At 34.3% G+C, this 18988-nt stretch overlaps 1 protein-coding gene across 1 annotated transcript in view; it reads right to left on the bottom strand.

Annotated features, from left to right (window-relative positions):
* TECRL (trans-2,3-enoyl-CoA reductase like) overlaps positions 1–18988 on the bottom strand; it is a 132876-nt gene that overhangs the window by 83564 nt on the left and 30324 nt on the right. Inside the window, exon 3 of the mRNA XM_045284066.1 lies at positions 1257–1320. Within this exon, the coding sequence (XP_045140001.1) occupies positions 1257–1320 (64 nt within the window). The remainder of the gene's footprint in view (positions 1–1256; positions 1321–18988) is intronic.

Here is an 18988-nt window from a genome sequence, read left to right as displayed (position 1 = left end):
TTATGTCAGGAAACATCCTCACATAGATGAAATTAAAGCCCTAAACCAAAGGAGTGAAAGAAAACTATAAATCTCTATTGAAAGACGTGATTGCGACGACTTTCACCAAAATGTGAAATTTAACCATAATTATATATGGTGGAATTATTGTTAACAGATTAAAATCAAGGAAAATGGAAATACAGACTATAAATAATATGTAGCATTCAAGAATGACAATTAGATAAACTGAAATTTCCAAAAGTCAAAATTAAATTATATTGCCAAATAGTGTTCAAATGTGGTTCACTTGTAAAATGACATTATTTATTGGACAGTCAATTCTTACAATGGTTAGGCTCTTATTATTCTTATAAGAATAAAAGTATTACAGAATTTTAGTTTATAAAATAATAATTGTGTAATGTATAAGAATGTACAAAAACCAAATACTAGGAAATAATAACATAAAACAAGAAGTATTTAAAGTTAGTGTAATAAATCCCTTCAATACTTAAAAACATACATAAATATTAACTAATCTCAGATTTATAAAAATAATTTAGCTGAAAACATTATGCATGATTTTAGTAATCCAATTTTGAATTTTTATTTAGTCGAACACTTTATCAATAATTGCTACTTTTTAAACTTGTTTTTTCAAACAAAGAGTGTAAGCCCTACTTCAAAATGAAGTTCTCACTTATACAATGTAGATTGAAGAAGAATTTTCCTGATCTGAGAAGGAAGCATCAAAAGAATAGGATGCTAAATAAAGAATATGATGAGATACCAGAATATTCTTTGCACATTATATTTTTGTAATATGTAAACTAATATTTTCGTTAATATTTGTGTATGTTCTCAAACAATAAAAAGTAAAATCTTGCAGGGAATGGCAAGCACATGATTTCTGTGATTGTCTTTCACAGGGAAACAATCAGCAAAACAATCAAAACCCCTCCATTAATTTCCTGTTTTAATATTGTTGTATAAGCTGTGTTATTTGTTAAAATCAATGAACTAAGTACAGTGCTTCACTAAGACTAAATATACTATTCTACTCCTTATACACCAATTCCTTTACAGTCTGGTTAATTCCAGCCACACAATTAAATGGTCACGCGAAAAATGCAATCGAGAAATCAATAACATACTTAAAGATTTAGCAGAGAATGTGTAACATGTATCTTCTCTTCATATATCTGAAAAATAACAAGTATATTTCCTCTTTCATCCCATCCCACACCAACAACAAAAAGGTTGTGATACTCAACTCAGCCCAGCCAATGTGTGGAATTTTGCTGATGCTGAAAAGAAAACACAACTGCTAGAAAGTTCCTACAAGACAGGGTGCAATAACGCTGAATAATCAGCAATTGCAGAGAAAGTCTCCTGCAGAGAGAAAGAGATTTTTAAAAATATGGTACTGAAATAGAGAAGTTAAAAGATGTTAAAGCAGATACTCTGAAATATAAAACAAAAACTGGTGAAGGAAAGAGGCATTAAGCCAAAGCTCGTATTGCAGGACAATACAAGACATAAAATATAAATATTTGACAGGAAGGAAATTATACACAGTGTTACCGAACTTTTTCTTCTTAGCTACTTTTAAACTTAATGGGATTCTTACCTTGTACATAAATCACTAGTATAACTACTTAAAATCTAAGGCCGTTAATCCATTTAGACATAGGATGGCCATTAGGGCAGAGTAGAACTGTCTCATAGAGGTTCCAAAGACAATGTTTAGGAAGCAGACGGCCATATTTTTCTCACATGGGGCAATTGGTAGATTCCAAGTGGCCACCTACAGCACCTCAGCAGAGTTCCCTAGTGCCTGGTGAAGCTCACTTCCGGGATGGGGCTTGCAGCTGGAAACAGCCCTGAGTGTGCTTGGTACCAAAGAAAAGCCTGACCTCAAGAATCCTTCTCTCCCACAGCACCGAGCACAGAGACTTGGGTTACAGATGATGCTGGGTGAGTAACGTGGACATTGGCATAATGAGCCAAAAAAATACATCTCTCTTTTATTTTATTTATAATTTGATAATAAAGCAATCTTTCTTTTCACTTAAGATAGTCTTGCCCTGTCTGCTCTGCAAAGTTGTCAATTCTTACCATTAACAATTGTAAACCACTGTTGTCTGTACCTATTTGTTCTCCAGTGTGGAAGAAAAGTGAGACTTGCTAGTCCTGTAAAGAGATATGGGGCAGTTCTACCCTGAATTTGAATCAATACATTTCCATTATGGTCCTGGAAAAAAATACTGAATGTACCATGGACTACTAAAAGAACAAATCATCTTAGAAATACAGTCAGAGTGCTCCCTAGAGGCAAGGATGTCTGACACTTCATCTCACATACTTTGAACATGTTGTAAGGTAAGACCAGTTCCTAGAGAAGGACATCTTGTTTATAAAAGTAGTGGGGCGGAAAATGCAGTCCTTCGACAAGATGGAATGACACAGTGGCTACATCAATGGGCTCTAGCATACAAACAATTGTGAGGATGGCATGGGTCAGGACAATGCTTCCGTATGCTATAAGTAAGGTTGCTTTGAGTCAAAAATGACTGGAAACCCCTAAAGGAGAAAAACAAAATACCTCACTGCTCTCGAGTCAATGCAAACTCATACACAGGGACCTTAGAGGACAAGGTAAATTTGCCCCTCTTGCCTCATCTTTCTCCTACAGAGCACCTGGTGTTTTTGAACTGCTGATATTGAGACTAGCAGCCCAATGCTTAACTACTAAGCAACCATGTTGCTAGCATATATCTAACAACATGGAAAAATATTATTTCAATGAGAATATACTTTATTTACTTAATGTAACTTTTTCCATGTGACATGTAACCCATTTTCTGTGGGTTGAAAATGCCTCTCTAGAATTTTTAATCTTCTGTAAGGCTAACTACACTTGGTCTTATTTAAAAGCATGACCAAAGAGACTTCTAGAATCCAACTATCCAAAGCAGAGAGAGAGGCCAACAGCTATCAGCTATATGCTGAAAATATGCAGTGGACATTTTCCCTGGGAACGATGTAGGGTTGTGGGCATAGAACATGCAACTCTTAGAAAGTTAGGAAGTTAAAAAAATCCCAAAGATTGTTCATGGAAGAGCATCTGGGAAAGGTGATTAAGTATCAAGTTAGGGTATTGGTAAGGAGCCTGATGAAAAAAAAAATCAGCCTGATTCTGAGTGTAACATCAAAGATTGGAGAACTAAACAGACTCTTAATATATCAAATTGCCAAATGACAAACTCACCACCACTGAACCTATTCCAAATCATGGTGAGCCCTTGGAACAGGGTCTTCCCCTGTGGGATTTGAAGACCATAAATCTTTATGGGAGTAGAAAGCCTCTTGTTTTCTGACATGGGGCAACTGGTGGTTTCAAACTGCTGACCTGATGGTTAGCAGTCCAATGTGAAGCCATATGCCGCCAGAGCAGTGCTGTCGAGACTTCTGGAGTCATAAGTTGTGGCTTGTAAGCAAAATTGCATATAGAGTGAAGGACTACCTCAAGTTCATTTGCTTCAACATCTGAATAAATAGAGATTTCTGAAAAGTCATAGGGGAAAGGGTTGAGGAATAAGGTCTAAGGTTGGATTTAGAACATAATGGCATTGACATGTGGTAGAGAAAAAGCCTCACCGGGTCAGTTGGAATTCTATGACTGCATATGTAAACATGGATTTTTGTGTAAGGCTATGCACACAATGAAACTCCTAGCTTCACACTTATGCCAGGGAAAGGCAGCGTTCCTTGATGAAGCCCCCAGTATGCGCCACTATAGGATGCTGATGGACTGGAATGTGAATGGTCTGGGTGGTTGTCACTGAGCAGAGGATTGTGTGACATCTTTCTGACAAAGTGCCACAGGTCAGGACCTCTCAGACAGCTCTCTCCACTCAAAAGACCCACCACTGTGAATTATATGGTCTTGAAAAGATCCTTTTGAGCTGAATGAGCACCAGGAAGAACCCAGCACAGTAAATGAGCAGTTGCAAGAGACTTTGAAACGTACAAAAGAAAAGGGGACAAGGCATTTTGTGAAGAACTATGAAGTCCACTTGAGAAAACTCTTGCATGTGCAGGAAGAATGGGAAGAACTGGCTGAGAAGCCCAGTTCTCCGTGCACAACAGAATATATATAGGTGCACAGCAATATAAACTGCGTGGATATTTCTCACAGTAGCTGCATTTCACAACATTTATATGGACCAAGTTTGGAAGACCCTAAGATGCAAATATCCCACTTGAAGCATCAAAATTTCACATTTGAGAAAGGCCTTATGAATGACTACTTTATTAAGTTCATACAGCACCATAACAATCACACGGTAAAAATGCATTAAAAATTCAGAATATGCTATGTAACATAGAAGCCCTGCTTGTACAGTGTTTAAGTGATTAGCTGCTAACTCATAGGAGGGTGGTTTAAATATACCCAGCATACCCATGGGAGAAAAACCTAGAAATATGATACTACAAAAATTGCCCCTTAGAAAACCCTAACACATGTGGTTGTGAAGAGTCAGAATTAACACCGTACAAATGGACTTTTTTCAACATGATAACTCGCACTATAGAGTAGGGTTTCTCAACCTTCTTAATACAGGTCCTCATGTTGTGGTGACTCCCGAACCATAAAATTATTTTTGTTGCTACTTCATAACTGTGATTTCACTACTGTGATGAATCAGGTGACCTCTGTGAAAGGGTTGTTCGAAGCCCAAAGGGGTCATAACCCACAGGTTGAGAACCGCTGCTTTAGAGAATCTAAAAGATCGTCTTTATGAGGAAGACATAGGCAGAAGTTGAACTTCACTTACTGGCTCTTCAAATAGAGCCAGCTATATAGAAAACTTTGCAGAAGGTTGGCTATATGCCATAATCTTCCTGGGGCTCTTGCCAGAGCTCTATCACTTCTAGTTGACATGCAGAGACATAACTTCCCATCAGCTGGCAGAGAATTGGAGTGTACATTTGCCACTACTATAAGGTCAAAGAAGGCAATCATGAGGCACTTGAGCTCTTTGATGAGGTTCAAGCCCTTCTTGATGTCTCATTGGTTATTTTGGGTAAAGTTGATTTATTTAATTTGACCTTCTAACAATTTTCTTTGCAACATCCACGAAGTAACTGGATGGTCCCATTCATATTAGACTTTAACATTGGGGTTGAGCAATTTTACCATCCTGTTGTATTTTAAGTCTCTCCTAGATGTAGGAACTGGAGTATACAACTAGTATCAAGAAAGAAAAACAGCCACTGAGCACATCCTTGAATACTGAGTTTCCTACACCAAGTAGCCTCAATCTGGAGACAGAGCAGTGATGCAAGAGGAGGAGCAAGGAATGACACAGGAGTAGTGGCAGCAGACCCGAGAGCCAGAGTGTCTGACCGAGGCTGGGCTTCACAACCCGAAGAACGAGTAGAGCTGAGAGCTTCATGGGAAGGAGCAGGTACTAAATTTGTTTAGCCCTGGAGCTAGAGCTAAAAGTTATTGAGATGAAGCCATGGTGTAGCCACGTGCTTTTAGGCATTTATTGTCAGTGTTAAAGGAATTTTATAACACTTGCCTGAAAGAGGCATAGAAGAAGGAGCTACAGAACTAAGAGAGGAAAGGCCTGAGAGATGCATGCCTGGCTAGAAGAACTGTGGGTTTTTTAGTGAATTATAATGTTAACTTCCCTAATAATCCCCTTAAATGAGTATTGTCTGTAAATTCTGTGGGGTCATTAAAATGAATTATTGAACCTAACTGGAAACCAGAAAACACCCTGGAAGGGAAAGGTGGTATCAGAATTAATAATGAAGGTTGGAGTATGGATGCCTGTCTGACCTGAACCAAAAAGAAATTAGTCTTGAGCTTATGATGAGCTTGCTTTGCATTCACTTTTGTGAAATCAGAGGAAACCAGGTGCCACTCTCATAATAATATTAAGAGTATGGATTTGATAAACTTTTGTTGAAGACAACTTTAATTGACAACTGCTTGTGGCCTGAAGAGAAGTGTATCTCCTTATTGCCCAATGTTGGGTTTACGAACTTTTTGAGGATCTCTTAAGAGTTCTTGTGGTACAATTCACTACTTTTTTGTTGGTTTGAAATATTAAGGTGGCTTAGGTGTTTCTGTGATACTGGTATTTTAAATACTAGCAGTTTCATACAAAGTAAAATGATTTGAGAAGTTTCCAGACTAAGGATAGACTAAGAATGACCAGGCTTTTCAAATCAGAGGGAATAACAACGGAAAATCATATGAATCACAAGGAAACACCTCTAGAAATATTACCAGAGACTTCAGGACATAAAATTCACCTTCCGGCTCATGGCTTTCTCATAAAGACCATCCTGAAGTTCTCTAGAGTGTGACCCATTGTGTTGAACAAAGTCCATTTGTACTGATGTAATCCTTTAGATTTTAAGGCACTCAAAATACATCTAGGGAAGGGTTACTGCCACAACGCTTTTTCCTTCTTTTCCTCCCTCACCCCCTCCAACTCCTACCCTCTTCTCTCACAACCATCTAGTAGTTGCCCTTCCCTTCTGCTTTGGAGGGGCTGGTGGTTTTGAATTTCAGATCTTTCAGAGCATAGCCCAACACAAAACCACTCCACCACCAGGGCTCACCACAAAGCACAACTCTCCATAATGATGTGGAGGGAGTAGAGTTTGACGAACCCTCATTTGCTGATGGGGTAAGACTCAAGATGAAAAGTAGCAGCTGCAAACACCAATTAATAATTAGAACCTAGAATCAGACAAATATATTGTTTATTATGGTAGGAATGGCAAATTAAAGAGAATGGAGTCACATTCACTACCAAAAAGAATATTTCTTGATCTATCGTAAAGTGCCATGTTGTTGTAGTAGTATAATGATGATAACCTTACAAGGAAGTTCAGAAAATACAGCTGCTATTCCAATTTACATGCCAACCACTAAAGCTAGTGAGGAGGAAATTGAAGACTTCTAACAAATTATTCAGTTTAAATTGTTTAAACATGTAGTCAATATGCATTGATAATTATTGGTGATTGAAAATTGAAAGATGGAAACAAGGAGAAAGGAACGGTATTTGGAAAATATGGCCTTGGTCATAGAAACAAAGTTGGAGATAAGGTGAGCAATTTTGGAAAACCAAGGACTTCATTGTAAATACTTTTTCAGCAACATACGCACCAATTGTATACATGGTTCTTACAAGGTAGAAAAAAGAGAAATAAAATGGAAAGAATGTAGAAGCTGGGTATCAGCAGCTAAAATGAGGCCAGCGGCCAATGGCAGGACAGAAAGCCCCTTGCAACTGTAGGACAGAAAGCCCGTTGCTCACATGGAGGTTGAAGCTGGAGAAAATGAAAACAAGTCTATGACAACCAAAATATGAGTCTGAGTTCATTGCACCTGAATTTCAATTATATCTCGAGGATAGATTTGACATACTAATGATAGCATGCCTGATGAGCTGTGGAATATAACCAAGAACGTCAAATGTGAAGAAAGCAAAAGGTCATTAAAAAGACAAGAAACAAAGAAAAGGTCGAGTGGATGTCAGAAGAGAATTTGAAATTCGCTCTAAATCATAAAGCAGCATAGAGGTAAATGGAAGAAATCATAACACAAAAGAGATGAATAGAAAACTTCTCAAAGAACCACTTAAGAAGACAAGGGAAAATATTATGATGAAATGTGCAAAGACCTAAAGTTAGAAAAGACTATACTGAGTATATCTTAAACTGAAAGAACTGAATAAAATACTCATGCCTCAGTTGACAGTTCTGAAAGATGCTATGAGCTAAATAATGAACAATGCAGGAAACTTCAAAAGGAGATGGAAAAAAATAGAGCTTTCCTGTACTGAAGGAACTAGGTGACATTCAACCTTTCAAGGGGTAGCTTACCTTTAAAAACCCATTTTTTATGGGAGCAGGCTTGCTGTTGTTCTTATGTGCAACACAGATTGAAACACGGCCTGGTTCTGCAGCATCCTCCATTGTTTTGATAACGTGTGTGCATTACTGCAGCGACTGTGTGGATGCATTTCCTTGAGACCTTCCTCTTCCTCATTACCCGTCTAATCTACCCTGCATTTTGTCCTTCTGCAGGCCCTGGTCTCTTCTCATGATATGTCCCAGTTCTGTAAGATAAAGCCTTTCCGTCTGGCCATACTTCTTCCAAGATAGAGTGTGTTGTCCTTTGCCAGTCCATGTCCACACTTTCAATATTCTTTGCCAGTACCACACTTCATATGTATTGATTCTTATTTGGTCTCCCATATTCAATGTCCATATTTCACATGAAATGAAACAATTTAAAATATCATGGCTTGGGACACGTGTGTCTTAGTCTTCAAAGGAATATCCTTAATTTACAATACTTTAAATAAGTTTTGTTCAGCAGACCTCAAAAGAAAGTGTAAGTTGGTGTATAATGCAAATGCTGTAGAGGATTCAAGGATTCATGAATCAAAATATTCAATTGCATTAGCAAAATAAGGCACCATAATTTATCTTAGAAATGTCTTTTACTGAAAGATAACATAGAAAATAAATATAGAAAAATGAAGTGAATGCTACATCGTGGATAGAGTGGAGAATGACTGCATTATAAGTAGTTTTGAAGTCTGGAAATACTTAGTAAAATTGGGCAGAGGAAGGGAGGGGGAGGGGGGAAAAAAGGAAAATGAGCTGATTCTGGGAACCCAAGAGGCAAGCGAATTTTGGGAATGATGAGGGCAACAAATGTATAGATGTGCTCTACACAATTGATGTATGTATTGTGATGAATTTTATGAGCCCCAATAAATTGATTTTAAAAAAATGGAAGGGATTTAAAGTGCATATATTTTGTAAGTTTTTATATTTTAATTTTATGCATTATTTTATAATAGTAAAATATATATTATTATCTTTAAAAATTCTCTCACAGAATTAAATTTGATGCTTCCTCAAAAAGATATACTCAGGAGACATAGGACAATACATTTGCTAATCATATGGAAGAGAATAAAATTCATTTCATAAGTAGAAAACTGAATCATGTCTAACATTGTGTACACCAGAAATAGGAGAAAAATCCATCTCCTGTAATATGAGGAAGGATGAATAAAGGAATGTATTTTTGGAAAATTTCTTACAAATGAGAATTAAATGTTCACAAAATATATTTTTTTAAATTTGTCAGGGACATGCCAGAGTCTGAGCACAATTATGTGGAGATATGTTTTATTGTGAATTTTTTCAATAGAATTCAGCAGGAATAAGGTATTTTATGTCAGACAGAGACTTTGGTTACAAAGTTTGCGTTGTGGAAATTGAATCTTTGAAATGGTGAATGATGATATTGATTAGCTATTAAAGGTGATGAGGGCAATGTACAAATGTGCTTTACACAATTCATGTATTGATGGATTGTGATAAGAGATGTATGAGCCCCTAATAAAATGATTTTAAAAAAAGGGAAAAAATGACGACGACAAAACAAACAAAAAGAAGATATAAATTCAAACATTTAACCTTTCTTGTACTTGAAATAAATGAAATGAAAAAAAAAAAGAAAGAAATGAAATGTTCTGCAGGTGTTTTAACTCTGTAAATTCCAGAAATCAATAGTCTAGCAACAAAAAATAAGACAGCAGACTCAGTCATAAAATGGATCTGTTTAGAGTAAAAATTTAATGTTAATTGATGGCAAGACTTATGATGATGGTGATAAGTGACTTAGGGAGAAATTAAAATAGAAAAGAAGTGAAAATTTCAGAACACAAATAAGCACTGATATGGTATAGTAGATGAATTATCACTTAGGTGTACATCTCAATGTAATATTAGAGCAGGAGTAAAGAGGAAATCAGTAAGGCTCCTCAGAGGCCTAAAAGAAATTAGGAAACAGTTAATAGGCAAATACAAAGCATTGTAGAAAATAATTTAAAAACAATACATGCAAACATAGGCAAAATTAATTTTCTACATTCAATAGAATATAATATGAAATGAATATTCCACTGATTCAATTATTAAAAATAAAAATAGAAACAAATGTTTATTTAGGAAGAAAAAATATAGAAAAAATATTTTTAATCTGCAGAGGATAAAACACATTAATATATGTTAGAAAACTCTGAGTTTCTTCTTTATAACAGCAATTTGTACTAGCTATTAGTCTTACAAATAATGTGAATTGAGTTGGTAAACATGATTTACCTAGTAAATAACTTGACTGCTGGTACATATTCAATATTAAATGAAGAGGCTTCAACATTGACCCAGTATTCTTTATATAAAAGTAAATACCAAAAAGACAAACAACAAACTCCCTGACATCAAGTCGATGCCTACATATAAGCAACCCTGTAGGGCAGGATAGAACTGCCCCTGAGAGTCTGAGATGGTTAACTTTTGATGGGACTAGCAAGCCCAATATTTGTCATGCGAAGTGGCTGGTAGTTTCAAACTGCTGACCTTCCTGATAGCAGCCCAATGTGTAAACCTAGCATCACTAGAGCTCCTATCTAAGTAAATAATCAATAATCGTTTTTATGAAAGCAATTACAAATGATCAACACATTTGGAAAACACATTGAACACTCTAATCCATAGTATAACAGATTGCATATAATATTGGTTATGAGTATCAATAAATATTTACATGAAAATTTATCTCAATAATATGTTGGAAGAACAAGTTTCTAGAAAATAATGGTTAATAAATAAATTTGAATTATAGGAGTAAGGAGAATAGAATTAATAAAAGAGTTAATAGTAGGTAAATAATACTATGTACATTTGGGTGTTTATAGTGATTAGAGAGTAATTATGATATTGGGGGGTAACAGAAAATATTGAAATACAATTTAGCACACCTAGATCCTTCCAACGTGGTATAGTGGTTAAGCGTTGGATTAATAAAAACAAGGTAAGCAGGTTGAAATAACCATCCACTTTGAGGAAGAAAGATGAGGTTTGCTACTTCCATAAAATTACAGTTTCAGAAACGCACAGGGGCAGTTCTGCCCTGTCCGGTAGTGTATCTGTGAGTCAGCATCGACTCGATGGCAGTGACTGATTTTGATTAGATATTTAAAAACAAGATTATTTATAATGTATTCAAGATATTTTTATTTAACCAAAGTAATATTTAAATATGATCTGACTATGAAATTTAAAAATAATTATAACCCATATAAAGAGTTGCAAATATACATAAAGCAATAATCCAATTTGTGATATTTTCTTTTGATAATACAATGTCATTGATAAATTCTTAAACAGATCATATGCTTTTTAAAAATTATTTACATAAACAATCCCCTTGATTTTTTTCTGTGTCTTTCTGACATTTCCTTATAGAGTAAAATCACAGAAAATACAGACAAATGCCGGTTCACACTTCAGTCCCGGACATCCCTTCTGGTTTGGATTTGTTCTTTCTTTTTCTTTTATTTGTTTACTTGACTATTTTTGTGTTAATGTTGTATTATTTTAAATTCTTCTTATACATTATATACATAACCCTTCTAATCATGTCTATGAAATAATAAAGAGAAACTGGCATAATGTCTTTTATATTCATTTTCATTAAAATTTTAGCAACAGTATTTGCTTTAAAGGCTTATGTGTTTTCTAGTTCAATAACACTGCTATAAATAGCCTATAGCTTCTCATATTTGGCTCATCTATAATGTAGGTGTTTGGTTGTGTTCAAATATTTCTAACTCAAACATTTTGCTATCAGAGGATTATAAAACAAAATTATTCCATATTATCAGGCTTGGAAAACATCAACATGTCATTGTGAATCATCCTATCATGAAAGATAAAACAAAACAACTCTGACATTGCACGGCAATAACCAGTTTTAATGCTGTGCCATGATGAGAAACAAAAAATATATCTATAGACAGGAGCAGACTTCATTGCACTTTGAATTGTTATTAGTCATGACAGTTTTATTACCTGAAACTTGACTGGCAAAATGACTATGCCTATCAACAGTTGGATTGCCTTAAATTGCTATAAGCTGTCATACATCATATTCATAAATAGATTTTTCAACATCCATGTGAGTACCTCATAATATTAAGGTTATAACAATGTTAATTTAACCAGTATTTTAAAATAGTCACTGTAGGAATAGGTTTATTTTCAGTGCCAAATACAGTCTGAGAGAGTAGCATCGATATTGTCACAAGCAAACATATTGAAGCCATAAGGAAAATACTAATTCAAATTAAGAAGTTAAGGTCTCTTTCTTTTATTAAAACTGTTATGAACGTGTAGCCATGATAAAATTTTAAAATCACACCTTAATTAAATTTGAATTAAGAAATATTAAGGTCCCATAAAATAATATTTTCAATAATATGTTATTACATTTATGATCAACAGTACATACAGCATAGCATAATGGAATAGATTTGAAATGCAATGCTTCTCAAAATATTATAATTTATATAATTTTATTGTTCTTAATATTATGCCATGGTACAATATACTTTTTAGAACAATTTTTCCTAAGTTTGCCATCTTAGAAATAAATTAATTACTCATTTTCATTGAATTTAAGGTTAAGGAAGCCAACTCTTTCCAGAATTATTGCATTAAGATTTTACTTTATTCTAATAATATGCATAATAACTTAGTGAACTCTTCAGAAATATGCTTAAGGAAAAACAACTGGCAATATACCACCAACTACTGTGAGGGATCTGTGATCACACAGGACACATTAATAACATAATCATAAAATAAGATTTTATGATATTTAACTTAGTGCACTCAATATTAATGCATTTTATAATTTCATGCTGTTTGTGAACTGGAATGGGTGCGTTTATTTGTATTTTGTTTGTGTTTCTGTATTTCAGACCTCTTAATGTCTATATTTATTGTGTTTATTAGCATAGCATAATACTTGATTATTTAACTTAATTTATAAGTATGTCTTGAATTAACTAATTTTTGAAAAAAATTCTAAGAAATACTGAAAATGTAAAGAAAAACTTTGAAGAGAACCAAATATTTGCAATAGTCTATAAAATAAGAATTAAGAAGTATTGCTCTTTAAACTTATGATCTTCTAAAGTTGAAGAAAAATAATACCTATAAATATATTGTTTTCATTGTTATGTGCTGTTGAGTCAGTTATAGAATGCCATACCGAGCCAGTCTCACAATATTGTTGAATTTGAAGCCATTGTCGCAGTCAATAGGTCCATCTCATCAGTGGTCTCCCTCTTTTTCTTTCCTTCCTACTTTAGCTAATATGATGTCTCTTTCCTGGACTGGTCTCTCCTAACAACATGTTCAGAATATGTTTAGACAAAGTCTCTTCATCCTTGCCAATAAGGAGCATTGGTTGTACATATTCCAAAGTAGATCTATTTGTCTGTTTGGCAGTCCATGGTGTTTTCAATACCCCCCCACAAACACACTATACATCAAATGCATGATATCTTCTTCAGTCGTCCTTATTCAATGTCCAACTTTCACCGGCATGTGAGGCAATTGAAATTATCCTGGCTTGGCTTAGATGTACACTACTCCTCGAAGTGACATCCTTGCTTTTCAACACTTTAAAGAGATCTTGCGCAGCAGATTTACCCACTGCAATGTATTGTTTTCTATCTCAAGTGTTGCTTCTATTAACATTGATTAGGCAATAAGTATATTAAAGGAAAAATGTAAAGTTGGGAAATTTAGCACAAGTTAAATGTTGAAAAAACATAATTCTTATATTTTGTCTGCTTTTAAAACATGACACTTAATAAGAAAGATTCATCTTACATCCTTATATCAGACAATGTTCATAAAATATTCAGTGGCAAAATATGTTTTAAAGTAAACTGCCTTCTTAGTGTATGCTAGTGTGGAATTTCATCTGAAACCTGTCCATCCTGAGAGATCCTGAGGGTACTTGATATACTATTGGCGAGTGATCCTGAAGGTATTTGATATACTATTGGCATAGTTTGCAACATCACAGCAATATGTAAGTCAACCCAGTATAACAAAGAGCATATAATAAATAATTGTTGTTTATATGTATTGTAAGCTCCGACAGCATGTTTTTTAGATTCTTGACAGTTAATAACTTAAAGTCAGTAAGGTGTCTGAACTCACCATCCTCCCTGAAGAAGAACGATGGAACAGTATGCTGTTGTAAAAATTTTAAGCATGTTAACACTGTGACTATATCTACTCTCTCTTAACCACAAGGATATACTCAAGGAAAGAAGGTTATGTTCAGTGTTATTATTAAGATTATTAAAAAGTAAATAGATCAAGCCTTAAAAAAATGGCATGTTAAATATCATTTTAAGCAAATTTATAAAATGAGATTGTAGGTTTGAGAAGTGAGGGCAATTTTCATGGAAAACACAAAGAGAAGGAAATGTCACAATATATCAAAGCAAAATAAAATAGAAAACTATAGTCTTCATTTTAATATCTATAATTTCCACTAGTAATATTGATCACAAATGAATATCAATTTTGGCAAATATATTAGTAGTCCACACAATATCAGTGAATCAAAAGTTCCACAAAACCTCAGAATTCCAGTGGTATTAAATTCAATACTATTTCTTACTATGTTTTAAACATTGATGCTTAAATGATGATAAGCTAAATGATGGTGATAAGCTAAAAAGAACATGATATAGAAATCTTAAGGAACATTTATTATTTTAAATAGTTATTTGTCTCAAATTTGGATCCACAAAATTTATGACAAAATATCAAGAAATAAAATTACATATCATGCATTTGTTACATATGGTAACCCCAATCAACTTCTCACAAGATTCATGTAATGAATTACACAAATTGGACTCTAAAATTTAAATTGTGAACAGTTTTACTATAATTCACAACAGAGGACATTTTCCACTGACTTTCAGAAATGTTTTCCTTTCTAAAAAAAAAAGTCCTACTTCCTATAGAATATATTCATTAGATTTTTGCTTTGAGAATTCTTCAAAATTTGTTACAAAATAAAGATCAAATTAATATTTTTTATTTTATCAATGCAAACAAGGCATTTATCCATTTTCCTATAAAGATCTCAATTGTAGAAATTGCCTACTGCATTTTATATGTAGAAACTCTTATCTAACAATCGATATATAAATATTTATCCAGAATATTTTCAACTGAAATTTTGAATTTTTCAGGCTTTTTGCCCTATACTTATTTCAACTTATTTTTATTATAACAGCAATAAAGGTATTTAAGCATTCAGGCAGATTTCCCCCCCAGGGGAATTAATTATTATTTTGACAAATGATTTATATGTTGATTAATTAAGACTATAAAATGTAGTACAGAATTATGGTTTTAATTTAATATCTACACAGTTGACTGTGGCTTCTGATACAGTATTTAATTGCTTTTCCAAAAATTATAACTTATTAATCAAATAGAGTGATTTTAAACTTTATCATCTAAGAAAGGAATATACTAAAGTTAAAATGAAATGAAAAAAGGATTATTGTTAATTTATATAACATGAAATAGAGTAATGTAGCCCAACTACAATATGTAATGCGATATATAAATAGAGATATAAATATTGCTTGAAAACTTAGAAAACATACTTTTAGGCACATTGCACAATGGTTAGTTTCGGTTTAGGATGGCTTTGACATTTGATTTTCTCAGTGCACCGTTTGTGAGCTGATGAGGGTGAGATGACCCCCATTTCCTAGTGAATTCCAGGGGGACAGTGGGTTGAAGATCTCTGCATTTCTCCAGAAGAGTCTTCAAAGTTCAGACGAGGGTGATAAGTGCCCATGTTAACGTATAAATACCCATCACAAGTCTGATAGTTTGTCAAACTGCGAGGGCTTGTTTGTTGCTAAAATGCTAGAAAGTATGTCACTGATATTTTAATTATCAGCATGGTTACCCAAGATGAATGAATTTCATCTGGGCCTTCAGATTTAAAACAGACTAAAAGAAACAAGAGATTAGCCACTGAAAGCATTATTAATAGCAGTAAAATATCATCAGATAGAGTCTTGGTGACATAATGGTTATGAGTTGGGCTGAAATCCCCAAAGTAACTAGCCACTCCACTGGAGAAAGATGGAGCTTTCTGTTCCCATAAAGAATTATCGTTTCAGAAATTCACAGGGAAGTTCTTCCCTGGCCCTATAAGGTTGCTATGTCAGTTTTACAGTGCTGGGAGAAGAGCCCTTCAATTTCAAATCACCCAAAATGGGTCTGAGGACGAGCTATCTCTTCAAAGTAGAGTTTCCAAAAGAACCAAAATTTAGAGGCCATCTCAAACTGGATTTTTTTTCACTATTGAACACTAATGATCTTGAGTCGCAATATTGAAGGATCCTTTGAAAAACATCGAATGGTCCAGCCAGCAGCAAAGGAAGAAGGAAGGAATATGCAGAGTCACTGTACCTAAAAGAATTAATCAACAACCAAACATTTCAAAAGGTAGCATGTGGCGATGAACCCACGAAACATAAGGAAGAAGTCCAACTTGCAGAAAGGGTATGCGTGCAAACATGGCCTCCAGAAAACAACAGAAATATTTCAACAAATTGATTGAGCATTGGAAGGTCTTACAGGTCTGACTTTTAAATATTTATATTTCCATCAATTCTAAATAAAGATAATCCAACTGTGTAGACATGATCAAATAATCACTAATATCATAAGTTAGAAAAATTGTGCTGAAGATAATTAAAAAACAGTTGTAGCAATACATAACAGGGTGCTGCTACAAATTCAAGCCAGATTTAGAAGTGGCCGTGGATGATGGGACACCATTACTGAGTTCAGAAGAATCTCGGGTGAAAAAGTGATTCCCGAAGGATGTTGACTTGTGTTTCATCAACTATGCAGAGATACCTGACTATTTAGATCATTAAAAAACTCTATGCACCACATGAAGGAGAATGGTATTTTCAGAACACTTAAATGTGCTCATGCAGAACTGGACATGAATTAAGAGACAGTTAAGAAAAACAAATGTCTGTTATGCAATATATATTGGTTTTATAAAGACAGAGCACATCGTCAGGGAAACTCTCCTTTTAAGCTAATTGAATAATTACATCAGATGACCTCATTAAATTATAGGAGGATTAATGGTGTTATACTGGTCTGTGATATTTACTATTTATTGCTCCATTCTATTCTATTCGAGAATAGCAAACATTCTACTCTCTACTGAAATCAGTGAAAACAATAGGACAGTCATTTGTGAATATAAAATTAAGCAGTGTGAAACTTCCTTTTTTTTCTGAAAGTCTTACCTGATTTGTTTTCTTAACATGAACAATCTGGATGAATTGAAAGGTGCCCAAACGATATCATAGTAGGAAAAAAAATGAATAATCAAAGAGAATCTCAAAGATATACCATGGCTAGATTTTATAATTTTGGTATTATAACTAAATTCTATTTTTATTAACATTTTCTAAATTTTACAGACTTTTAAAACAAAAATGTGTATATGATTATTGTTTCACTGCTCACAGGTATATCTACATGTATTTACACTTATTTCCATTCTAATACATTGGTTATGAGAGTTCTACTATCATGATATAAATCATGGACCTTGTTCTTATTATGAGTAGTTGTATTTGGAAAGCCTTAGATCAATTCTGATAGAGTTATCTTATAATATCCAATAGGAAGATCTGAGAAATGGTGCATCTGAATCGTGGTGTTGATGGCATTTATATTGAAAGTACCATGGATAGCCAGAAGAAAAACCAAATCTGTCTTAGAGGAAGTAGCCAGAATTCTCATTTTTACAATTTTATTCCTAGACTTTTATTCAACAAATATTATTTTTTCTGGTATAACACAAATAGCTCTATCTATTTTACTCTTAAGTATTATTAAATAAAATAATGTATCTGATCATAAAGTTCAAGGATAATTTGAGGGAAAATGCTGCACTAAGTTCATAGCATAATACTACTCTATAGTAATTACAGAAGGAGCCCTGATGGTATTGTGATCTAAGTATTGGACTGCTAACTCAAAGATCAATGGCTCAAACCCCATAGCTACTCCTTAAAAGAAAGATGAGACAGTCTGTTCCCATAATGATTTATAGTGTCAAAAACCCTAAGAACTCTAAAGAGCAGTTATATTTAAGGTTACTTTGAATCAGAATGTTCGAAATTGAATAAAAGTTTATTAACAACTTTCAACATGAAAAGGACACAAGTTTATTGCTGAAAGTGAGGAGAATGTGAAGCACTTGCTAATGTAGATCAATGATCGCAGCATTCGACATGAATTAAAACTTAACGTAAAAAAAAAGGAAGTCTTCACACCTGGATCTATAGGTACCATTATAATCCCTGGAGAAAAGATCAAAACTGTCAAGGTTTTAATCTTTTTTGGATTTGTAGTCGATGCTCATGGAAATAGCACTCGAGAGATCAAATGACACAGTAGATTGGACAAATATGCTGCAAAGGACTTCTGTAAAGTGTTGAAAAACAAGGATGTTACTCTGAGGGTAAGGTCAGCTTGACTTAGGCCGCGGCATTTTCAATTGTTCATATACATGTGAAAGTGGGACACTGAGTGAGGAAGCCTAACACAGCATGGATGAATGTGAATTCTGGTGCTGGCAAAGATTAACTGAACTTCAATGGACAGCCCAAACACCACATATCTGTCTTTGAAGACGTTCAGTCAGAATGCCCCTCAGAGATAAAGTTGGTGAGACATCATCTCACATAATTTGTGCATGTTATTAGGAGAGACCAGTGCCTGGGAAAGGACATCCTTCTTGAGAAACTAGAGCAAGAGGACAAAATAATAAGACCCTCAAGACACAAACAAACAGGAATGGTACCGTAGCTGCATCAAACATAACTATTGTGAGGATGGCACAGAGGTGGACAGGTCTTTGCTTGATGTACATCGGGTTTGCATGATGGCAGCCAAGTCCAGGGGATGGAAGGATCCCAACAACAGCATGAGTCACGTGACAGTGGGTTTG

The sequence above is a fragment of the Echinops telfairi genome, unplaced genomic scaffold (assembly GCF_000313985.2).
Source record: "Echinops telfairi isolate 266 unplaced genomic scaffold, ASM31398v2 ScPeMD7_7468;HRSCAF=8506_0, whole genome shotgun sequence".
Classification (NCBI taxonomy): domain Eukaryota; kingdom Metazoa; phylum Chordata; class Mammalia; order Afrosoricida; family Tenrecidae; genus Echinops; species Echinops telfairi.
Note: the sequence above shows the minus strand (reverse complement) of the source record. Positions and strands in the feature narration are given on the sequence as shown.